At 41.4% G+C, this 25,048-nt stretch overlaps 1 protein-coding gene and 1 long non-coding RNA gene across 6 annotated transcripts in view; one reads left to right on the top strand and one right to left on the bottom strand.

Annotated features, from left to right (window-relative positions):
* Positions 1 to 709: 709 nt before the first annotated feature.
* The window catches only part of SERAC1 (serine active site containing 1), a 54,248-nt gene continuing 29,909 nt past the window's right edge, over positions 710 to 25,048 (bottom strand). For 2 of the 5 annotated variants that reach the window (XM_086318567.1, XM_086318566.1), the window contains 9 exons: positions 20,404 to 20,517; positions 18,406 to 18,568; positions 12,244 to 12,394; positions 11,018 to 11,159; positions 9,935 to 10,029; positions 8,314 to 8,411; positions 6,938 to 7,120; positions 5,453 to 5,596; positions 710 to 3,808 (listed from right to left, as the gene is read on the bottom strand). In XM_086318567.1, the coding sequence (XP_086174693.1) occupies positions 3,672 to 3,808; positions 5,453 to 5,596; positions 6,938 to 7,120; positions 8,314 to 8,411; positions 9,935 to 10,029; positions 11,018 to 11,159; positions 12,244 to 12,394; positions 18,406 to 18,568; positions 20,404 to 20,517 (1,227 nt within the window). In that variant the 3' untranslated portion in view covers positions 710 to 3,671. Of the gene's footprint in view, positions 3,809 to 5,452; positions 5,597 to 6,937; positions 7,121 to 8,313; positions 8,412 to 9,502; positions 9,733 to 9,934; positions 10,030 to 11,017; positions 11,160 to 12,243; positions 12,395 to 18,405; positions 18,569 to 20,403; positions 20,518 to 20,669; positions 20,884 to 21,240; positions 21,844 to 25,048 lie in introns of those variants that run through there. The other 3 variants (XR_015133369.1, XM_086318570.1, XM_086318569.1) reach the window with 3 other exon arrangements.
* LOC147366403 (uncharacterized) lies at positions 6,040 to 9,316 on the top strand. Its single transcript, XR_015133370.1, has 3 exons — positions 6,040 to 6,176; positions 7,353 to 7,409; positions 9,136 to 9,316. It is a non-coding gene; the product is annotated as an uncharacterized LOC147366403 (long non-coding RNA).

A 25,048-nucleotide genomic window follows, 5' to 3' on the forward strand; every position in this document is an offset into this window, starting at 1 on the left:
CTACCCACTACTGTGATGTTTTGTCAGTTCTTAATGTTTTAAACGTTCTATGAAAACCCTGCAATGCACACGCATAGGTTTTAAAATAAAACCCAGGCTTAACCTTTGCTCTCACTAGCTCTGAGACTCTGGGCCAGTTTTATGACTATTTTAATGCTGAGTTTTCCTATCTCTAAAATATGGCTAAATCTACCTTGTATTCTTATATAAGGGGCTTCCCAAGTGGCTTAGTGGTTAAGAAAATGCCTGCCAATAAAGGAGATGCAGGTTTAATCCTTGGGTCAGGAAGATCCCCAGAGAAGGGAATGGCTACCTACTCCAGTATTCTTGCTTGAGAAATCCCATGGACAGAGGAGCCTGACAGGCTACAGTCCATGAGGTCACAGAGTCAGACATAACTGAGCGCACATTCTTATATAAAGCAACACTTGGTGCATAAGTATTCAAAACATGTTCACTGAATTACAGTTCTATTTTATCAGTAGGATGAGGACCAATTAGTCCAAACGTGAAAATCAGAATCAGAGACTGGGCAATAGAAATGGAAAAGGATTCTGGGACCCTTGGAAGAGAGAGGACAGCATCTGATAGTAATCCTGTGTGGGGAGGAGAAGTCCACTGAAAAAGGTCCTGCTTGAATGAAAAGTAATGAACTGTCTGAAACAGAAACAGGAGAGATGGACTCGATGGAGAATAAACACTGAAATTCTTAGGAGCTTTCAAAGTGTTAATTTTTTAATTAAAAGTTAATTTATTGAACATGCTTAAATTTTTTTCATGGACATAATTTTTATACCAAATGTCAATAAAAACCAAACCAAACATTAACATATTAAATATTACAAAGATGTGAAAATTCAGGAGGGTATGCCTAAAACTCAAATTTTAGGAATTAGAAGTAATTTGAGGGGCATCATAAATTATGAACCAAGCTCAAGAGACTCATTACTGTATTACCTTGTGGCCTTTCTCAACAGAAAGTCTGCCAGCACCCAACACCACGGGTGTGCCCACTGAGCCGAGGGCCACATCCTCCAGTATATTCCGGCTGTCGGTGTAACCTTGGCTGAATGGCTGAGCCAGCGTCGAGAAAGGTATCCTGATGCTCCACGAGCAGTCTCTTTCTGTGGCAACATTTACACACTGGAGCACAGGGGGCTCAGTGCCCTCGACTTTTAGGGTTGACAGTAAAACCGGAAAGAAGTGACGGGGGTGTAGATGAGAAGAACTAGCTTTCCATAGTCATCTGAATTGTGTTTACAGCGTGCTTTCAGGAGTCTGCTCTCTAACACGCCTGTACTGTTTATTTCCTTCTGGGTGAATCATTTAAAGCGACTTTTCACATGAGGGGAAAGGTAGTCGAAACTTCTCCCGAAATCCTCTCCCAGAGAGGACATTTAAACAAGGCTGACTGAGCTAGAACCATTTTATTGATGGTCTAAGTTTAAAACTGTTTCAAACGTGTTATGTTTTCATATGTTGTATTCTTAAGAGTTTTTCAGGTGGTGATTATTTTAAAAATATTATTGACTTAAATCTCACAAGACTGAAGTAAATCTGTGAATATCATATCCACTTCATAAAAAGAATAAACAGAAATGGTGGCTTGCCTGAGAAACTATAGTAATTCAGCAGTACACTGGATCTCTCTGCTAGACCTTATTTTTAAAGCACAGCTATAATAGCTATATCGAGATTTTATGAAGTGGAGTTTCATTCTATTACTCCACGTTAATGAACAGATGTTCCAACCATGGTTTATCTGCCATGGTTCATGGAAAACAAACAAAACAAAAAAGAACCAAACATACCTACACCTCTACCCTGTGATCCCATTAGCTAGTTTATTGCTGACAGCTAACCAGCACATTCTCTGTAGCAGGATAATAAGATAAGTCAAGTCACTTGTTAGATCATTGCATAATTAAACAATTAGATGTTGTTAGGGTTTATGGCTGACCCCTGTGTACCTTCAGATGCTGTACTTGTTTTAGCTTTTGACTATCCCATTCTACAAATGGCCATCATTTTCAAAATGGTAAACATAAGCTTAACATGACTTAGCAATTCCACTCCTAGTATATACCCAAGAGAATGTAAAACATCTCCACAAAAAAACTTGTACATGAATGTTCACAGCAGCATTATTCATAATAGCCCCAACATGGAAAGGACCTAAATGTCCATCAACTGATGAACGGGTAAGCAAATGTGGTACATCCATGCAGTAGAATGTTATTTGCCATAAAATAACAACAAAGCACTACATATATGCATGTTATATCACGGATGAGACTTGAAAACGTTATGCTCCAGGAAAGAAGCTAGGGACTCCCACAGTAGTCCAGTGGCTAAGACACTGTGCTCCCATTGCAGGGGGCCCAGGTTTGATCCCTAGTCAGGGAACTAGATCCCACATCTCAACTGAAGATGCTACATACCACAACTAAAACAAACAAATAAACGTTAAAAAAGAAAGGAAGAAGCCACATAAGATTCCATTCCATTCCATTGTAAGATTCCATTTATAATGAAATGTCCATAACAGACAAATCCATAGAGACCAAAAGATCAGTGTTCATCAGGGGTTGGGGCAGAGCAGAGGAAGAGTGGTTGCTGGTGAGTATGGGGTTATTTGGGGGGTGATGAGATGTTCTGCAATTACATAGTGGTCATGGTCGCACAACTGTAACTACTCCAAAAATCCACGAGCTATACATTTAAAACTGAATTTTACGGTATGTGAATTATTTTTCAACAATTACTTTTCAATTATTTTTCAAAAAGTCATCAATATTATTTCCTATTTCTCACATGCTGGAGACAATTAATAGCACTTCCAAATGAGCAAGAAGGAAAGGTATATTTTATTTTGCTAAAGTGAATCTGAGAATCTTGATACTAACTATTGCTAATACGTGTATTGGCTTAGAATAGTCTTATCTCACACTCTGATCAATAATGGATTTATTCTTCTTATCTGAGAAAAATTAAAAGTATAGGGAGCTACAGTCTGGAAGGAATTATTATAGGCTAGAACTCTTTGAAAAAGAAAAATACTTGTTCTCAGCAATATGAAAATGAAAACTTACCAGGAACTGACCCATGGATGACAAGAGGTAAAACAAAGCCACCACGTTAGACAAAGGTTTACACTGACAAAGTTTTAAAATTTACAGCACATGGAAATCCAGACCCAAAACAGAGTCTTGAAGGTCCTAGTTCCTGCTCTCTCCACTTTAGGTTCCCTCCGAGAGGCATTTCTACGGTAAGCTGGTGATGGCTCTCCCTGCAGAAGTCACCCGTGCCGCTCCCAGCATTCGCCGGGGATGGCCACAGATGGCCAAAGTCACAGGTCACGTGCTCTGCAGCCACAGCAGCTTGCTCCCTACCACCAGGGACAACGCTGCACAAAGTAAACCGACGCACAGGAAGTTGTTTTTTACTCAAAACAGTGCAGTCTAGCCTCCCTTCAGTCCAGTCTAGCCTCCCTTCAGTCTTGACCGCCCCTTTCACGTTCGTGTTTCACACAACAGTGGTCTGCTGCCTGCGACGCACTTCAAGCCGCCTGGATGCCACAAGGACTATGTCTGCATGATTGAGTAGAGCTTAAAAAAAGAACAGCACGCTTCTTGCACTGTGTTCACATATGAAAAGGGAAAAGACGGCTGTCAGTTTTCCAGGTCTTTGGCTAAAGCGTCACGGATGAACTGTAAGGTACGCTGGTACAAAAAAGCATCCTTTTTCTTTGGCTTACAAATGTTCAGATGGTTAACATCCACAGGAATTAGATCTCCAAGGCCTAGATCTAAAGAAAACAGAAATGTCAATAAAGTCTAGGTAAAAATATAAGCTGCCCCCGTCAACAGGGAAAGAGACCACCAGATGGGTAGATGTAAATGTCAAGTTGGTTGTGACAGAGATCTCTAAAAGATAAAGGAACTTAAAGTTTGACTAGCTAAATGGTATGTGCCTACTCATAAGAGGACGGAGTCTTAGGCAGTGCCCTCATATGCCTATGCTTTTCTCATCAATTCTGCATATGTGTGCACTGCCTGCTTCCTGATCTAACAGTGAGCTGTGCCAGAGCACTGTCATCTTCAAAGCCTTTATACACTGCAGGCTGTTCCTAAGTTACCCCACACTTCTGTGAACCACTTCTTTTTCTAGAGTTAATGTGAGAAACTCGATAGTGAGCTCCCTTGCCCGATGAAAAGAATGGGAACGTCTCACACAGAATCCTTTCTATGCCCAGACCCTCCATGCTCACTCTACCAGGGAAGGCGATGACATGGTGCTTGGGAGACCTGGGTGAGTTTTTCATGTTTCAACCTAGCCAAGTCCACCTCCTGGGCATGCCAGGAGGTACTAGTGAGGCCAGCCTGGTGAGCAAGTGCAGGTGGAGGTTATGAAGGAAGTAAGGCCAGCTGGTGACACAGAAGAAGGGGTGGACAGAGTTACAGTAAGGCTATGTCACTGCCAGCAGCTGGCCCACCATACTGATTCTGCTTTAAGCTTCCAAAGTCGTCATAAAAAACAAACAAAAAGCCACTGTTCTTTGAACTCTTTAGGTTCTTCAACTACCAAACAGCAACCCCTCACTTCATGGCATATTACTTTAAGGTAAAGTCTCTTCAGGTTCCACTACAGGGTATCAAGCCTTTTTCATTTTACTTAGATAATAACTAACGCAGCAGGAGAGAAGGCCCATCGGCAGGCGCTCCGGATACGCTCCACGCCTGGCTGCCCGGAGCCCGCAGTGCCACCAGGACAGCACCTGATTCAGCCTCTGAGGCGATCAGAAAAGAGTTTGACGAGCAAACTCAAGAGTTAGCCGGATGAGGGGAAAGCATTTCAGGGAGTGGAGTGTCCATGCTGTTTACTATGCACAGAGAAACAGAGGAGGCTGCAAGGAGAATGGAGATTTGAGCCCTGCCCGCAAGGAGCCTTATATGGGCTACAGGAGTGGGTACTGGCCATGTCCCTCATCCCAGGAGCAGGAAGAGACTTTACACTAGTTTTTTTCCTTTCAAATCTTTGTTGCTTGAATATTCCCCATGTACCCTCCATTTATTTACTAAGCATCCATGCCTTTAGTAGATTTAAAGGCTCCTGAAGGTGGCTATCAGTCTGTTAAATGAAATACTCCTTTTGATTGGGCTGATAGAAAAGTTCTGGATTCTTACCTGAAGGCAGCAGCTTTCAGTGTGGGAGCTAACACAGCGTTAGCCAGTTAACCTATGCCGTCTAATCAGTTAAATCAAAGCAGGGGAGGAAATGCCAAGGTTGAATGTTTGCCGAGAAATTTTAATCTGTGGCTTAACAGAGTAACAGAATCTAAATCTTCATAAAGCTGTCTTCTAAAAACTGAGAAACTGAATCTAAAAGCTGACGTTTATGATGACCACCTACCAGGAATCTAAGGTCAAACAAGTTTCAAAAGAGTGAATACCTGCCGAGTCCAGGGGCACCACGTGGAGCTTAATCATGCTACCGATGTAGGTTGGTAGTGTTTCTACAAAACTCAGCACCTGGAAGTTTTTGTCTTTTGCAAACTCCAGAAAGTCGTCCTGTAGTGTTTTAAGGGCAGGAGAATCTGTAGAATTATAGAGAATGAGAACATGACAAGTCCTGTGTATCTAGTTCATAATAAAATGCAGCAGCCTTGTGAATTTCGGGAGGAAATTAGGTTCTGATTCAAGATAGTGGCTTAGTTTCTTCACTTCCTAAGGAGCCATGAAGATGAGAGTAAAGGGCTAAAACCACGCGAGAACTGAGGAGCTGGTAGCAGCAGCAGCAGTTTCTCACGTTACTGGCTGACAGGAAGCAGTGCCAGGGCAGTGTGGTATGTAGGACGGAGGGTCCTGCAGTGTGCTGGCGGACACACCTGCGTGCATCCTGAAATACCTCTAACCAGCAGAGCCTGTGTGTAGTCACAGAGCGCCTGTCTCCCACCCTCAGATAAGAAAAGGGCAACCAAGAGGCGCCAGGTCTCAGGAAAGCCTGCCACCGGAGAGAGACCCGGCGAGCAGACAGAAAACCTGAGCACAGGAGACAGTTAAAAACAAAACCTCTGGTATCTTTAGGATGATTTCAAAAGAAAATGGATCACAGAAGAAAGCTGCTAGAAAATAAAATTTGACTTCAAAAAATAAAATTCACCAGAAGGTTTCAAGGTAAAGTCCAATAACTCTCCATAAAGCAGAAAAAAGAACATCTGAGCAAAAGGACAACGGCATATTAAGGCTTAGGCCAGGGGTCCCAAAATTCTCATAGCAGGTGTTCCAGAAAAAGAGAAGATGCTCATTAACCCAAAATAAATATAATGCCTTATAGTTAATATGGTGAATATCTTTAAAGCTCATGTATATTTTAATAGTTGATTTTGCAAACCTGTGGGAAAAAACAGTTCATTGGTAATTTGGAATAACACTTAACGCAGAACATTATGTATCTCTTAAAATTGTAAATATTTAAGATAGTATTAAAATTGTTGTATTTCTTGAGAAAATAATGTGTGCTAAAAAAAATGTGCTAAGTTGCTTTAGTGGTATCTGACTCTTTGAGACCCTAATGATCACAGCCCTTCAGGCTCCTCTGTCCGTGGGATTCTCCAGGCAAGAACACTGGAGTGGGTTGTCATTTCCTTCTCTAGGGGATCTTTCCTACCCAGGGGTCGAACCCGTGGTTCTTATGTCTCCTGCACTGGCAGGTGGGTTCTTTACTACTAGCACCACCTGAGAAAATAATGCTAAGACGAAAAAGGGATGGTATCAAAGAAAAATTCACCCCAAACTGAAAGTTTTCCATGATAGTCTAAACACAACTAATATAGAAAGAGTAAAGTGAGGTAATCTGGGTCAAGTCAGAAACTGTCTCCTCCTCCTATATACTGGTGTTAACACAATGCCAATTTTCTTCTGAAAGAAAGAATTACCTTTGCTGAGTTCTTTGACTTCCAAAGAGGGAAAGAGAAGATAGCGAATATTAACAGAGTATTCAGCCAGATGGGATCCATGATGAGGGACGCTATAAAAAATTATTCCTCTGGTATTGTTTATAATAGTATTCATTTCTGGCTTCTTCGAGGCTTCCAAGAGCATCTTTTTGACAAGAAGACCTAGTCACAGAGAAGGGAAAAAAAATGTGTAAGCTAATTTCCTTCGCAAACAAGAATACAGAAAGAAATGCTTTCTTTAAAAAAGCTGAAACAATTGTTCTCTGTAGTCCAACAAGCAAGGCCTTAAAATATTAACACTTAGTCATGCTCCTAAGCCTCTAAAATCTGTAGCACAAGACTGCACACAGGTGAGATTCTACAAACTGTTTGTAAGGCAGCTCTTACTTCACAGGACGCCCTCTCCCAGAGAAGAAGGTCAGGCATTGCATGCTGAGTGCCCATCAAGGCGGTGAGTATGCATGGCCAACCCCCACCCTAACCCACAGTAGCCCACTAACCGCCACTCCATTAAGACAGTACTAAGATTAAAAAACACAGACTCTCATATCGTGGGAAAAACAAAGCTGTTGTGGGAGAATGCACCTAGGAATGCACCTTCTCCTCTGTCCCCCAACCTGTGCTTAGAGCTGACAGGGAAACCCAAGGTAACATGGAGGGGAACAGTGGGTCTCTGAGAAAGTGTTACATCCACCTTTCGGCCCAGACACAGAGCCAGCAATCCTGAGCATTTCACCAGATAATCTAAGCCAGGAGCTGTACAAAGGCCCTCTGTGAGGTAGATGGTGAAAATTTAGAACTAGACTGGGGGAGAGGGTTGGGAGAAACAGGAGATGTGGCTAGCAAGCAAGCATAAGGACCGAAGAGCCAACCCCTGCGATCACACCGCCATCGTGGGCTCCAGCCAGGGGAAAGCAGGCCGGAAGGGGGCTGGGGCTGTGGGCACCGGAGCAACGACAGACTCTCAATGATGGTTGAGAAACAGGGAAGAAAGGGAGGGCCCTGGGACCAGCCATGCGTGCTGAGCGATATTTACAAGTCAGGCTTATACATGCCATGGACAGATTCTGACATTTACTCATTATCACGCTTAATGCCTCATGAAAGCATTAAGTGGCAAACTCATTTGCTTCTTTTTAGTTTCTCATTTTTCTTTTTATATGATCTGTTACTAGTTGTCCCTTTCTAGAAAAACAAATAGCATGGAAGGAGAGTAGTCATTCTCAACCTCCAAGCTATCGCCAGAAACATTAATTCAGGGGAAAAGGGGCCACCATTACACAGCCGCAGAGACTTCGCTCAGCCTGCTGGCTGACGACTCACAGTGCTGGCTGGCAGCAGTGAAGCGCACTGACCTCCCATGCTGTGCGACACCCATACCACCGGCCTGTCCCCAACGCCAGCAGCTCTGAGCTTCCGCAGAAGTTCGTTGCTCCTGAACGCGATGGACTTCCTGAACAAAATGAGAACAGCAGGCATGACAGGACGCTGTCGCTCTCCCCCACCCCCAGACTTTGCAGTCCATTCTTTAAAGCAAGAGCCTTTGTTCACTGTACCAATTCTACAGGCTACGTTTCGGAGTCAGGACCACCTCCATTCTCTTGGGTTGATCCCTGCAGTTGCTTATTCCCCATTTCTAACTTAATCACGCTGGTGGAAGTGGACATCTTTACTAAACAAGCACTGTTCAGGCATCTAACATGTATCTGGCAATTTTCATGGGTCCAACTGCCCCCCCACCCCACTTAGACTGTGCGTCCCCCTCTCAGTATGTGGCCTCACTGGAGACCACGTGGTCCCTTGCGAGTTCACCTGTGGAGTCAGCTCTCACTGCTGTTTAGCTCTACTTGTATTTATGTCACAAACACTAAGCTTCTATCATTTTGGTTATACTCCTTAGAAACAGCACAAAGCTAATCAGAATCGAAGCATTCAAATACATATTTTTAAACTAGAAGGGAACTTTAAAGCTGTCTGGTCTAGTAGATTTAAACTGTGTATCTGGAGAATCCTTTCTTTAAATAAAGGTGTATGAGCACTCGTCCGAATTAAGTGGGGAGGGAGCCCTGTGGACTTGTCCACTGACCCCTAGGCACCATTCCTCCATCGTCTGGGTGGGGATCATTCAAAGATAACAGTTTGAGAACACTGATCAGACCAACCCCCTCCATTGGCAGATCAAACTTCCCAGACCAGTGAAATGACCTAAAGTGGCTGGTGAGTCAAAGGCAGAATTGGCTACAGTCTGGCTCCTGACACCTGGAAGTCGCGTGCTGTCTCCTGTACCTACAATTGGACGAACGACGTACAAGTGACCGAAGGAGCCCACACGGTGCAACCTCTCTCGGCTGCCTTCAGGTGGTGTGCTCGGGAACACAAAAGCCAAAAGCCTCGTGTTTACTTCCAGGAGTTACAGAGACTGTGCTCCAAATCTGTGGTCCTTACTCAGTTCAGTTCAGTCGCTCAGTCGTGTCCGACTCTTTGCGACCCCATGGACTGCATCACGCCAGGCCTCCCTGTCCATCACCAACTCCCGGAGCTTACTCAAACTCATGTCCATTGAGTCGGTGATGCCATCCAACCATCTCATCCTCTGTTGTCCCCTTCTCCTCCCGCCTTCAATCTTTCCCACCATCAGGGTCTTTTCCAAGGAGTCAGTTCTTCGCATCAAGTGGCCAAAGCATTGGAGTTTCAGCTTCAGCATCAGTCCTTCCAACGAATATTCAGGACTGATTTCCTTTAGGGTGGACTTGTTGGATCTCCTTGCTGTGGTCCTTATTATGAGAGGAGTTTTAAGTGAACCATGTTAGGAACCCAATAGTAATACTCTAAGCCTTTGGTAGTTTCATTACTTATAGCTAACTGTCTCTAGAAGGAAGAGGGAAAAGGTTAAGAAGAAAATCCTGGCTGTGACATCAAAGACAAAACTCCCCTCCTTCCGGGCCACCTGTGGTGCAACCCCTTCCCCTCTGTTACCTTTCTGTAGGGCACCTGGCTCTCCAGTCGCTGAGGCTGGTGTCGTACTCCACAGATATTATTCGGAGAGCAGGACAGTCTCTTGCTAACCACGACTATGTAAAATAAAAAGTACAATAGGACAAATATTAATTTCCACTATCCCACTTACTTCTTAGCACCTGAAATGTGTACCTGAAGGCCCCTTGTTAATACTGACAGCCAGTCAAAGACTGCATTGGAGTCAGGTGTGAAGGTGACCAGAAAAATGATCGCAGCATTTTATCTTTATATCACTGCTCGCAAAGGGATATCAGTATTTACAGCATAAGGTCTATGTAGGTGTTAAGAGTATGCTCAATTTTAATCTGCTATAGACAAAAGCAGGGCCTGGTTCTGGAGTCTAGATCAAATTGGCTTTTTGAAAGCATTTAATAGAAAGCTATGATCTCAGGACAGACAGAACAGAGTGACAGAGGTTAGAGATCCGATCTGAGAACTCAGAGATACTGATTAGAGTCACGGTTCTGTCTCCATGTTCCGGTGTCACCAGAGGGAGGGCGCCAACTATTCTTTCTGCTGATAAGCCTCGTGAAGGTGAATAAGCAGCAGTGGGACAAAGCCCCAGAAACTATACATATTTACAGCATCAATTTTCACCAAGCTTTAGATAAATTTCATTCAGTAAATTCATCCCAGCATTTAGGCTCTTTAGGAGAAATAATGTCAAAGAAATCCAAAGCAGAATTACTTCTTCAAAGTCTTTCTATTATAATTATTGAAATCACAGAACTAGTCAACTGTCATTAATATATTATTTACTGAATTATATTTTCAGTGTGAGTGAACTATTACTGGCCCTCACCCCTGTTTTTTTTCACTTAATACACTTTGTATCATAGCATGTACCCAACATTATACAACAGAGTGACAAGCCCAGCTGTTCATGTAACATACTGTAGGTGTCTCTAAGGGAAAGAAAAACTGCACGGAAAAAAATCCCAGTAGAAGGAGAAAAACAAGTCACAATGAGGACCCAAAGGCTGGTGGCACAGCCGTGTGTCAGGATACGGGGTGGCCCGCCGGAGGCAGCCGCTTCCTTACCTTGGGCCAACATGTTGTATACTTGGTTTCATCTTCTGAGACCTTTTCAGTTAAATCCTGATCATTGTCCTGCTGGCGCCACGTTTTGAATGCTGCTCCCATAAGGCCATGAATAAAAAGGACATCTGCTTTAATGGGCTGACTAATAGGCGGGAGAGAGTTTTGAAAAGAAGCAGAAAAAAGTGCATTATTACTTTGATAGCACAGCTGGCCAGGCAGACCAACCAAAATCAACTGTAATGCACTTAGAGATCAATGAAGTGACATGTCATAGATTACCCTCCAGAGAATTCCATGAGAATATTACACAAATCAATAAAAATATTTAAGACATTAAATAATATGCTAATGTAGTTTCAAACTCAGAGTGCACGAAAGAGATTCTTTTTACCAAGGTAAGTGATGTTTATCAGAAACAGAGCAAATGAGATTTTAAAGTAACTTTATTCTCTCTTTGTATATGACATTTTAAAAATTACAATAGCATATTACTTGCAAGCTATTTATAATACACACACAGTTATGCCACACATATAAAATACATTACCATATCACATTATTTACAAATGAGAATTAACCAGGCCATCTATTTTTCAAGTTGAAAAGAAGTTCTTGCTATTTTCTGAGGTATTATTTTTAAAGTACCTGACAAAAACCCAAGATATGTGTAATTTTTTTGTTGTGGTCCTTTTTATATTTATTGTCTTAGCAATGATACAGCTAGAAATAGTGGCCAGAAATAACCTGAGGAAGAAGCATGAGTCAGATGTATCATTACAGCCCATTCTGCCAGGCACCGGCCTTTATACTCGCCTAAGCCTTCTCCAGTCCCTTGAGTCCTAGGCCCAGGCTCATTTGGTGCCTGCATATAATAATGTCCTAGTCCCTCTTCATCCAGATCAGCCTCTATGACCCTAATCAGTCAATAACTTACATCTACATGAAAAAGTGTAATGTAACAAAGATGAAATAGGCATCACAAAGTTTAAGTGAGACAAGTTATAAAAGGTGAATGCAGTCTTCCTAAAGGTAAGCCCTTGGTAGAAAATAACCCTGGTAACTTAGCTGGTTCCCATTCTTTGGTGAGTGTAGATTGTTTGGGTAAATGAGGTATCTGACGTATTTGTACGGGATTTCACTGGTCTAAATCGGGCAGAAGGCAGTTAGAATGTTAAGCCCTCCAGGCCCCAGGCCCCCGGGGACAGAGCGGCGCTGGGCCTTCTCACCTGGTCCGATACTGCGGGTGCAGCACATACACGCCATCGTGGTACTTGTCTGGCACAGTCTCTCGGTCTAGGTTAGCCAGCGTTCTGGCGGCATGGGAGGCCTCCATGACGTGCTGAGACTTGATTGCTTCCGCCAGTATGGAAACCCAGCCTGGTGAAGAGAACAGACTCCCTAAATACCAGCCCCCATTGCTCTCAGACTGTTGAGAGGCTTCAGGCTAAAAAGGGCGGGAGGAGGGCAAACCTCTGCCTCTGTCTGCGAGGAAAAGCCTGACCGCCCCAATTCCATTCTTCCCTAAGGCCCTCTGGGTCCCACAACACAACGCCACGATGTCCCCAGCCATTTTTTTTTTGTTTAGAAAGTGTAACAAAAGTTGTAATTACTAGGGATGAGGTCATAAACTGTAAGAAAAGGTCCTATTTTGCTTTAGCAATGATTATTAAACTCAGTGAGTTAATACTAGTTATTTCATTCTGATTGGCAGTCAGATTAGCAGGCCTTGATATCCATGAGGAAGCTGTTTCTTAATTATGAACTTAAGACCTGAGGTTCAGAGGGAAAAAAAATATTTTTTAATTGAAGCATAGTGGATTTACAGTGTTGTGTTCATTTCTGTGTACAGCAAAGTAAGCCAGTTATACCTGTATCTATATATTCTTTTTCATATTCTCTTCCTTTATTGTTTATCTCAGGAGACTGAGTATAGTTCCCTATGCAATACGGTGGAACCTTGTTTACCCATTCTCTACATAACACTGGAAAAACTTTCTTAAAGGGAGACAAAGAAATACTGCCTGCAGTACCATTGCATTTCTTTTTGATGTTTTTGTGGTTTAAAAGTTACATAAGTATGTACATAAGTATGTATGAAAATCTACGCATGCGTGCACACATCACACGCAAAGACCTAGAAAGAGGCACCAAACTAACAAATAGCCACTACGTCTTAGGAGGGGAGGCAGTTGGGATTGGGGTGGGCTCTGTAAAGGTGGGTTTAATTTTTTGCTGTATCTGTGTTCTCCGAAGTATTTACAGTGAGAGTCTGCCCATGAATTATTTAATTTAAAATAAAATAGGACATGGGCTTGGAGGTCAGAGAGACTTGGGCATCCAATTTCTGTGCCCTGCTGACTTGCTATGGAGCCTCAGTCAAGTTACTTTGCTCCTTTGACCCAAAGGAAGGTTCTAATAATTAATCTAGATAAAAACTGCCATTACCAAGCCCAGCAGGTGCTCAATAGACAGCAGCTTGTCCTCATGTCCTCCTCCCATTTTCTGTGGCAAAGTGTAGAGAATCACTGTGATGATAGGAGGCCATTATTTAATAATCCAGAAGAAATTTCAGACCTAACAATTTTTTAAACAATATTCTAATTTTAAAGAAAACCCCTCTTCAAAATCTGTTGTAGAATGCTTTATAATAAGTAATGTTTTAAAATTCTACCTAGAGAGATATACAAGTTTGTTACTGGTATGTACAAAAATATGGCTTCGTTTTTAATGGAGTCACAAGAAAGGTAACAGTAGAGCGCACGGCACAAGCCATTTCTACAGCATTCTTCAGTCGACAGAGTATTTTAACAATGCCTGCAATGCTTCACCTTTATAAACCATCAACTGCTCCTTGGGAAACTTGTGTCTTTCTTATATATTTACTGTTTTTAAATTACATAATCTCTGAATATATTTTAATTGTAAAAATGAACAAAAACAGCATTTAAAAATGAACTTTAGCATCCCCATCATTTCCCCATTCTCATTTATATCCTCAGAAGTAACCAAAGGTAAAAGTCTGGTAGATACCCTTCCAAACCTTTTTAAAAATTCAACTACATACCAATAATTTATACATATATCCTAGCTCCACATACTTTTATTTTTGCTAAATGGAATTATCCTGTTCCTACTGCCCAGTGACTTGATTTTATACTTTAGCCATGTACACAGATCAAATACCAATAATGAAATTGAATCAGTAACAATAGTAATAATAATAAACTCCCAACAAACAAAAGTCCAGGACAAGATGGCTTCACAGGCGAATCCTACCAAACATTTAGAGAAGAGTTAACACCTATCCTTCTCAATCTATTCCACAAAACTGCAGAGAAGGGAATGCTTCTGAACTCATGCTACGAGATCAGCATCACCCTAACGCCAAAACCAGACAAAAATATAACAAAAAAATAAAATAACAGACCAGTATCACTGATGAACATAGAAGCAAAATTCTCAACGGAACATTAGTAAGCTGAATTCAATGTACAAGAATCATACACCATGACTGAGTGTGATTTACCCCAGAGGTGCAAAGACGCTTCTACACCTGTAAATCCATCAGGGTGACACACCACATTAACAAGTTAAAAATTGTGAATTACTATGCTGTATACCTGAAACTTATCTAATACTGCACCTCAACTATACCTCAACTATACTAAATAAAAGTACATTAAAAAACAGAAAGGGAAAGCACAAACAAATGTTTGGAAAGATATGGACAGAGCCTCAGTGACCTGTGGAACAGAATCAAGAGGTCTAATATACAGAATTGAGGTTTCAGGAGGAAAGAGAGAAAAGGGGACAGAAAAAAATCTAACAATACACTATCTGTAAAGTTTCCAAATTTGAACAAAAACATCAACTCACAGATACAGTCAGCTCAGTGAACACCAAGTAAGATGAACAAAACAGACTAGATACTTCACAGTCAAACTGCTGAAAATCTTAAAAGAAGGCAGAGGAAAAAAAGACACATATCATATAAGAAAACAAATGGACCTAAGAGACTTCTCATCAGACAATACACACACAAACCAGCATGGTGACAGGAGCCTGCTCTTGGTGTCTTGGAAACATGCCCCCAAATTGCTGCTTTGTTATCAATAAAAGATTGATGTTCAAAAGAAAAAGGAGAATAGAATGATATTTTTTAAGTGCTGACAGAAAAAAAAAAACAAAACCACATTATCAATAAAGTATTTTTTATCCATGGAAAATAACCTATCCCTGGATAATAAAAGTCAAGATATTTTCAGAAAATGAAAGGTGAGAGAATTTATTGCCAGCAGACTCAGGTCTTTAGGTTGAAGGGAAATGATATCAGATGCAAATTTAGATAGAAAAGCAGGTAGAGTTCTGGATATAATATGTAAATAAAATTTGTTTTCTTATATTCTTTAAATATCACTTGACTATTAAAAGAAAACTAACCACAATATATTGTGATGTCTATGGCCTGTAACGTATTAGAGTTTGACAGCACCACAAATGATGGCAGAGGGCATAAAGTGAATCACACTGTTGGAGACACTCACATTATATTTGAAATGGTGTACTATGAATTCAGAATAGACTTATAAGTTAAAGATACAGTCAATCAAAAAAGCACACATTAAATACTGTAAAAAAGCTAAAAGAGGAGAAAGAATAGATTATAAAACAATACTCAAGTAACCCCAAAATTGCCAATAAAGGAGAAAAAAAGAAACAAAAACCAGAAAGGGGGAAAAATGCAAGACAACAGACATAACCAAACAATATCAATGATTATATTAGAGGCAAACAGACAAAACACTCCAATTAAAGGGGATTATCAAGCTGAACTTTCTAAAGAAGATGTAAGTGCGTGATGTCTGTGAAAGATGTACTTATTTTTAGGCACAGCAAAATGAAAGCAAAAGAGAAAAACACAAAAGACATGCAATGCAAACAGCAAGCATTAAAAAAGGCCAGCTGGCTATTTTAATACCTGATAAAGTAGACTCCAAGAAAAGGAGTATTACCAGTGATAGAGAAATTACTTAATAAAAAAGGAACAAGTCACCAGGAAGAAAAATCTGAGAGAACTAAAGGGAGAAACAGACAAATTTATAATCACAGTTGAAGAATTTAACTTGTCTTGGTAATTGATAAAAACTAAACAAAAGATCTGGAGAAGATTTGAATAATATAATCAACGAGCTTGGTTTCACTGTTACCATCCCTGTAAAACACTTGACCCAACGACAGGATATTCATTCATTTCAAGTGCAAATAGTTCACCAAGAGAGACCATAAAACAGGTCATCACATGAGTGTCAAATTACCAAAGACTAAACTCTTATAGGGTATGTTCTTTGAACGCCTGGAATATTAAACTGGAAATAAGAGACATATGATATCTAGAGAGCCATTAATATTTGTAAATTACTCCAACACACTTTTAAGTAACCCATGAAACGAAGAAATCATAAGGAGAACTGGAAAATATTTCAAACCGAATACTGATGAAAATACATACAAAATTTGAGGGATGCAGCTAAAGCAGGTTGGAGGACATTTACAGCTCTAAATACCTATATTAGAAAATAACTAATGATTAAATTAAATTTATTTTAATTAGTTATTTAAAATAACTAATAATTTAATGATTTTAAAACATGTCTTCAAATTCTTTTGACACTGTTCTCATCAAGAGGGGATGGATCTAAACCCCTTCTAAATCCTCTCCCCTCAAATATGAATTAGCCTTAGTGACTAGCTTTTAATCAACTAATACAATTATGTAAAGTTTAAAAATAAAATAAAATTTAAAAAATAAATAAATAAAACAGCATTTGGAGCAAAAAAAAAAAAAAAAATAGATTTGGCAAAAATTACTTCCAGTGCTTGATTTTTTTGTAAAAGGCAAAAGAGCATATTATACCTGGCTCTTTCTCGGAAAATTTGCCCTTGGAATCCAGCCACCATGCTTTAAGGAAGCCCAAGGTGGCTGTTGAAGGAAGCGAATGCTCCTGGCCCTGGCTGAGCTCCCGGCTGAAAGCCGGTACCAATTTACAAGTTGTATGAGTGAGCAATCTTTAAAGGGTAATCTCCATCCCATGGTTGAGCTGCCCTGCTGATGTAGCATAGAGCCCGTAAAGGCCCTCCCTACTGAATCTTGCTCGAATTTCAGATTCATGCACAAAAGATATGACTGACGTTCTAACCGGTGAGTTTGGGGTGGTTTGATACACAGCAATAGATAACTGAAACAAGAAAAAAGGTTCAACTCACTGATCTAAGTTCCCACCTTAAAAAAAGAAAAACAGGAACAAATAAAACCAATACTGTAAGTGGTCCTTTACAGGAAAGTCTGCTGATCCCTGTATCAGACTTCAGTAAGTTAAAATCTTCTGCTTATCAAGACACTCTTAAATATAAATTTAAAAAAAAAATGGAGAGAGATACAAGAGAAAATAGAATATAAATTCATCATTTCTACTAAATATTGTTGAACACATGCATGCATATGTGCACATATGCATGGTTATTTGTATATATCACCCTGCTTTTTCCACTGAAAGAGCCAAGAAGCAAAGACATCCCAGGAGCAATAAGCACATCTAACGCTATAGCACCCAACCTTGGTCTCTTAACAATTAGCCTCCACTAAAAGGAAACAGGATTCTCTGAAGAAATAAGCCTGGAACATGTCATTACACCAGCACGTAAGGAATGCCTCCCAAAATGAGGTGGGTACATCAGAGGACACAGGAGCTAGCTGGCTGGGCTCCACTGACCAAAGCTGGGACAATCTGGCATCAAAGTACAGTGAGAAGTTGTAAACCATGAAAAATTAGGAATCCATGTGCCCATACTGATAGGGAGGGAGGGAGGGAGAAGGAAAGGAGGGAGAAGGAAGAAAGGCAGGAGGCAGAGAAGGAAGGGCTCTTGCTTACAGCAGAATGCCAAATGCTGAACTGTCAACGAGGCAGGGATGCTGCAGCTGGAAAACCACCATGGTGCAGGCATCATGATGCATCATGACAGAGACCAGAGCAGGTGGGAAATTTCATCCACAGCATCTCCCCACAGGCGGTTTATTAGTTACAAGGTAGGGATATCACCTCTCTTTAGTCTTACTATGCCTCTTGGTTACCCAGATCATATCAAAGATGGTCGTCATGGCCGAAACTGCTCTCCTATGACTGTCTACACACTGATTAGCGTAGGTGAGGATTATCCACATGTCTCAAGCAATTCTTTGCCCCTACTAAAACGACATGCTCTAAGGACCCAAAACTAACCCTAAGCAAAGCCTTATGTCTGTTGAGAAATTAGAGTACCACGATGGAGGGGTAGAGGTGGGAGAAGAACAGAGGGCTGGATTCCAAATACTCAGTATGTAAAGTTGTTACCTGAGCGAACTATAGTAGAATGAAGATGTTCATTCAAAGCCATATTTCCAAGGATGCGCATTATATTTCTCTGCACTTTAGGACAGTCCTTGTGAAGTTGGTACAGCCTCTGCAGTAGCTGCAAGCCTCCATTTGCTTCAATTTTATCACAATGTGTGGGTATCTAGCACAATAAATTAATGAAAGCTCACTTTACGTTGTACAAGTTCACTAACCAGATGACAAGAGCATGCTGGCGGGCAGCCAGGTGGCTCCTGCTCAAGGAAGAGACCCAGGGAGACCCCCAAACTCTCAGCTCAGCTCAAATATATCAGCCAACCCCCATCTGCGTGGAAGTGCTTTAAAAATCACTGGAAAATGAAGGCCACTAGGACTTGTGACATTTTTATTCTTAAAAGTCATTCTGCTTAGCTCTTGGTTGGATGGAACCAGGATATCATTATTTCAGAATTGTTTCAGTATATATGGATATTTTGATTGGTTTCAAACTACATTAAAGGGTCTTCTCCCCTTGAGAAACCTGCCACCTGATGCCAGGAAATAACCCCCTGTGTAAATGGCAGATGTTGCTTCTGTCTATATGAACTCCCAGATACAGATAAGCAACATCTGTGATCCCACACAAGCCCACAGCTTGAGGGGGCGGTGCTCGGAGAGGCATGCTCACCTCAAACTTAAGAGTTGGACATTTTTTTAAAAGAGAAAGATCAGGTAAAAATTAGAAAGAAAAGGGGATGTGCACTTTTAATGGAGAAAAGAGATCAAAGAAAGCCAAAGGAAATCTACGGATTAAGGTAAGACGACAGAACTGACCCAGGACAGTCTGCCACGATCCCCAGGGTGGTCTTGCTCTTTTTGCCAGCACTTAGTTTTATCACTTATGTGACACCATGTCCTGTAGATGCAATGACTTTCCCTTTCTAAATTCTTATTAAATTTCACCACATTTTAAATGCATTTAAAAGTATGCCTTTGGGACATGTATCAGCTGAGATATGTCATACATTGAGAAGTTTCTGGAAAGGAAACTGTTACATTCTGTGCACTGGACCTACTACTACAGATGCACCTGTTATTTCGGACAACAGTCATAAGTCACAAAACAGTCAAGCTGCTTCTCCCACGTTCCCTTTTCAGTGTGTTACCACACTCAAGACCCTGGTGCTCATTCCTGATTCCACCAGTGGGAGCTGAGATGAGCACTACACTTCTGTGCTGTGTCTAACGGTTCTCAGTTAAACGGGAGCATTTAGAGCCGATTCTCATGATGTGGGATGACCCGCCTGCATCAGCCTCACCAGGGGTGCCTGTTACCAATGCGAACTCCTGGACCCCACCACACATCGACTCCATTCAAATGGCCAGAGGTGAGTAGGAATGTGCATTTTAAGCATGCTTCCTGGATAATTTTTATGCACTAATGCTTGAGCACCACAGTTTGTTGCTTTTTTCTTTATAAAATCAAACTATGATCATGATAGAAATGTTGTCATAATGCAAAAAAAAGTTTTTAAAATCATTGACATATACATGCTATGGTTAAAATTCAAGGCTATGGTCAAGTAGATACTTTTGCCAAGTATTTACTTTTTTCCTGTCTTACATCTTTGGCACATATTTTAACTGGAAATTAACTCCAGTTAAATAATAATACTTGTAAATTTTAATATTATTGATAATATTACTTGTAAAAAGTATCTGAGAAAGGTAATGGAAGACAGTATAATTGAAAGGTAAATGCTATATTTAGACAACAGGTTGCTTTATGTACACTTGAGATTAAATCCATTTTTAGAAATACTTAGCAAAGATGAAATTCATGTGTTGGTGCTAAATCATGATTATCAATGCTAATAATTGAGAAAAAAGCAGGAAAACAAGCAAAAAAATTTTTTTTCTTTTATAAAAAATTAGAATTACTTCCCTTGAATGAATCAACATGTATAATGTTTTCAATGTGATCATAAAATGTGACCATATTTTGAAAATGTAACTTACCTCAGAATGCTTTACTAAAGCTTCCAAACAGAACATTTCCACTGTAGCTGAAGGAACTTCTCCAAAACTTTCCGCATAAGGAAGTCCATTTCCTCCGAAACACCATAAACCACCCTGACAATGAGATGATCAAAATTCTTAGTGAAAAAAAGGGCCTAATATTTTTTGTTTCACAAAAAAAAAAAAAAAAAAAAAAAAACCTCTGTACTATATATAGTAATTAGAAAGAACTAATATGTAGGACTCAAAATATTTCAGAGACTTACAGGGAACTTTCATTATGCAAACTGTTGCTAGACTAGAAAACATGTGGGATTATTCTTAGAAGACAGCGGTCTTTGAGCTTCTCAGTTCTTTCCTCTGTGTCCTCTTATCTGAAAGTACAGAGACTAACACACAAATCTTCACCCGGTAAGAAAAGCCAGGGCTGAACAAATGGTGTTCTGGTGTCAGATTATGCCAGTAGAGTCTAGCTAAAATCTATCAATAAGAATGATAGAAAAGGCATTACTCAAAAAAGTTAAAATACAGACAATAACAACTGATCAAAGAGCTTTTAATTAAAAAAAGGGGGTGGGGCACGAATTCCCCGGCAGTCCAGTGGTTAGGGCTAAGTGCTTTCACTGCCAGGGTCGGGGTTTAATCCCTGGTTGGGGAGCTAAGATCCTGAAAGCCATGCAGCACAGCCAAAAGAGAGAGAGAGAAAGCTTTTAAGTCTTCTTAAGTTGAAATTCAAATTCACATGGAAGAATAAACAGAAGAGTTAGGAAAATTACGAAGGAGAGGAGTAGTGGGGACTAGTCCTTAGTAGATACTAAAACACAAAAATAAACTGGGAAAGGAAACTTTCAGTTCTTACAGCAGATTGCTAACATGCGATGATCGCCCACAAATCAGTGAGAAAATACCAACAAGGCTATGGAAAAATGAGCAACAGTCAGAAGCAGAAAGTTCTTAGGAAAAGAAATATAATGCCTCTAAAATATATGAAACAGTGCCCAACATGGCTGGATTGTCCTTAAACCAAGACCACAAAAGCTTCACAATGGAAAAACCACTGCACCACATCCACTGTTCTTTGACCCCAGGCGGTTTGTCATATTGGATCAAAAAGAAGTCACAGTCTGCACTGTCCAAATGTTTGCATCCTGTTTGCACCCTTGGGCTCTGAGGTCCTCCAACAGAGGCTGAACCTGGAGACAAGGTGACTGGGAGTGTCCAATGGTAAGAAAAACCAAACAAGACAAACCTGGATCCTGACATCAGAGGAGGAGCAATCTTGATGGTAACATGTGGGATGGTAGAAGACCAAGGACCATTCCTGCCTGGCCTCCCTCCAGAAGTACAGTCAGCAAATTTCCCAGGCTTTAGCAGTGGGAGTAGGTGACCATTAAAGCTGAGAAGCGCTTTCCTGTTCACCGACCCAGTTCTCCCAGTGAACTGAGAAAGTAAAAGCAGGGAAGCCAAATCATCACCAGGGTGGGTGGGGTGCAGGGGGGTGGGGGGTTTTGATACTGCCTCTAACTGCGGGTCCCTTCCTTTTAATACATGTGAGAGCTAATCTCTAGTGTTTCTTCATAAAAAATTACAACCTTAGAGCTCTGCAACTTGTTCAGACTCACTGGGCATAAACGATGTTCATTCTAAAGCACGAGTTTGTAACCCAGGTTATCCTTAAGGGTCTGGGGTATAGAGAATTCGGGGAAGAGAGGATGTAAGCTTGGATGGGAAAAAATTGTCTCTTTAACTTTCCTAACCCTTAAGTGAAACTTTTCATTGTGTTCAATTACCAACAAAGATAAAAAGCCACAGTGACAGCAGCAGTCTGTGCGCCTCTGCCAACAATAGAAAAGAAAGAAAAGGGACGTCGCTCAGTCGTGTCCAACCCTTTGCGACCCCATGGACTGTAGCCTACCAGGCTCCTCCATCTGTGGGATTCTCCAGGCAAGAGTACTGGAGTGGGTTGCCATTCCCTTCTCCAGGGGATCTTCCTGACCCAGCGATCGAACCTGGGTCTCCCGCATTGCAGGCAGATGCTTTACCGTCTGAGCCACCAGCGAAGCCCTGCAAATAACAGAAGGTGCATCTTTTCCCCACCACACGTCACTTGCTGCAGCTGCCTGAAAACAGCATCATGCTCATGGTTCCTTTGAATGCCAACTGCATATTCTCACACTGGTGACCCCAAACTGACCCTGCATCTAACTCTCAAAAGGCACAGGGTGGAAAACTGTAAACGTGCGTAAAAACAGACATAGAAAAAATGTATCTATAGGGCTTCCCTGGTGGTACAGTGGATAAGAATTCACCGGCCAATGCAGGGTACATGGGTTCGATCCCTGGCCCAGGAAGATTCCACATGCCTCAAAGCAACTGGGCCCACGCGCCACAACTACTGAGCTTGCGTGCAGCAACCACTGAAGCCCGCGCTCTAAGATCCAAGAGCCTGTGCTCTGTATCAAGAGAAGCCACTGCAACGAGAAGACCGAGCACTGCAACTAGAGAGGAGCCCCTGCTCACCACAACTAGAGAAAGCCTGTGCAGTGATGAAGACCCAGCGCAACAAAAAAAAAAAGAAAAAAAAAATATACACACATATATATGGAGAGTAAATGGGGAATGATAAAACAAATGGGATAAACTAGGAATAACTGACAAGTCTACTGAAATATATTATTGTTGCAATTCTTTAAGTTTGTAATTAAAGTACATACTTTACAAATTTGTAAATTGGATAATAGTATTTCAATATAGTCGGTCTCCCGTGTAATCCTATGTATTTTAAGCACCTAGAAATGAGTTCATAGGCTTTATCAAGTCACCAGAGGGATCCATGGTGTGCAGAGGTTAAGAAGCCAGGCTCTGAACCCAATCCTAACCGCAGGCTGTCCGCTAAGCCCAGAGGGACCTCTGCACGTGAGCAGTGTTGTAGAGAAGCTGCAGCCCCCACTGCCCCACTGAAGGGGGCTTGGGGACTGTCACGGGACGGGGACTGTCACGGGACAGGTCTGTCATAACTGGTCAGATCACTAAAAACCAGACGGGCGTGCCTCCCACTCCTTCCCCCAACTTACAAAAAAACCAGAGCCTGACTAAACTGGGAGTAAGAGTAACTGAAGTGGAGTTGCTCACTGGTCTGATGAGATGGGATCTCAGAACTAAAGTTACTGATTTCAATACGAAACTAACTAAAGATGGGCTACTCCTCTAAACTGCTGGCTGAGGCCATGATGTCCAGGTAGCAAGGAAGTGGTACAACGTGTTACACCATGCACTCTCTTCACTTAGCGAAAGGTGAGGACATCCTGTAGAAGGTGACAGAACACTAGAGAAGGCAGAGGGATGTCAACTGAATAGTCATGAGCAGAAGAAAATCTTTGGTGCTGAAAAATGAGGAACTCCAGGCCAGGTAGCAGGAGCTCTGCAGGGGCGTGAGGACAGAAGTTGAAAGAGAAGTCGTGGGAGACGGAAGCCGTGGGATGCCCTGTGGGAGGCAGGAAGAATCGAGAAGAGCCAGGGACCTCTCACCATCAGAAAACACAGGTGCTCTCACAGCTACCTTGGGGATAGAATTAAAAAGGACAACGAGGAACAGGCTCTGGTGGCCAGGCAGTGACGCTCTGAGCATCGAAAGGAAAACGATGATTACACTTCATTTGAGCGATTCCAAGACACGGCCCAAAGGAGAAATTGTAAAACATGGGCTAGAGAAGTCATAGCTACTAGTATGTCCCTAATTTCTCATAAAAACGGAAATGAGGGAAAGACAAGCTGTCTGGAAAAAAATGAATAATGTGAGAGTTGTGAGTGAAGTTTTATTTGGGGAAAAATGAGGACTGTAGCCTGGACAGAGAGCGTCTCAGATAGTTCTGAGGAACAGAGGCGGGGGGAAGGCCAGCATTTTATGTGGTTTTAATGACACACTATGGCAGAGGCCGAAGTGAGGAGCGCATGACACTGTTAATGATTTTACTGCTTTTCTAGATAAGAGGACATGCGAGAACTTGGGCTCATAAAATCTTTTCCTAAAAATATCTATCTGAAGGCCTGTTCGGCATGCCGGTTTTCCCCAGAGCACAGAGGGCCTCATTCCTGATCTCCACCCTGAACTGCCTTCGGGGTGTGTTGATAGTGGCTACCGTGGTCAGTGACTTAATCCTTGTGGAGGCAGATAGCAAGTGCAAATTTTTAGCTGGCAGCTCAATTGGTAAAAGAATACAAAATACTATGATTTGTTTTACTGATAATGCTTTTTATTTTATTGCATTTTTATTGCAAAACAAATGCAAACAAAATGCATTTGTTTCACTGATAAAATGCTTTCTCCTCACTGAGTTGATTATGTAATTAATATAGTAATAGTGACTATAATTTGTTTGGTTTCTCTTAGAGATGTAAGAGCTATTCTTTTTAACTTTTTATTTTGTATTGGGGTGTAACTGATCAACAAACAATATTGGGATAGTTTCAGGTAAACAGTGAAGGGACTCAGCCATACACATACCTGTATCCATTCTCCCCCAACTTCCCATCTACCCTGCCACGTAACAGAGCCAAGCTCCCTGTGCTGTACAGTAGGTTCTTGTTGGTGATCCATTTTAAATACAGCAGTGTGTACATGACCATCTCAGACTCCCTAACTGTC

The sequence above is a fragment of the Bos grunniens genome, chromosome 9 (genome assembly GCF_055505025.1).
Source record: "Bos grunniens cultivar Pamir isolate PY7600 chromosome 9, Bosgru_T2T1.0, whole genome shotgun sequence".
NCBI lineage: Eukaryota > Metazoa > Chordata > Mammalia > Artiodactyla > Bovidae > Bos > Bos grunniens.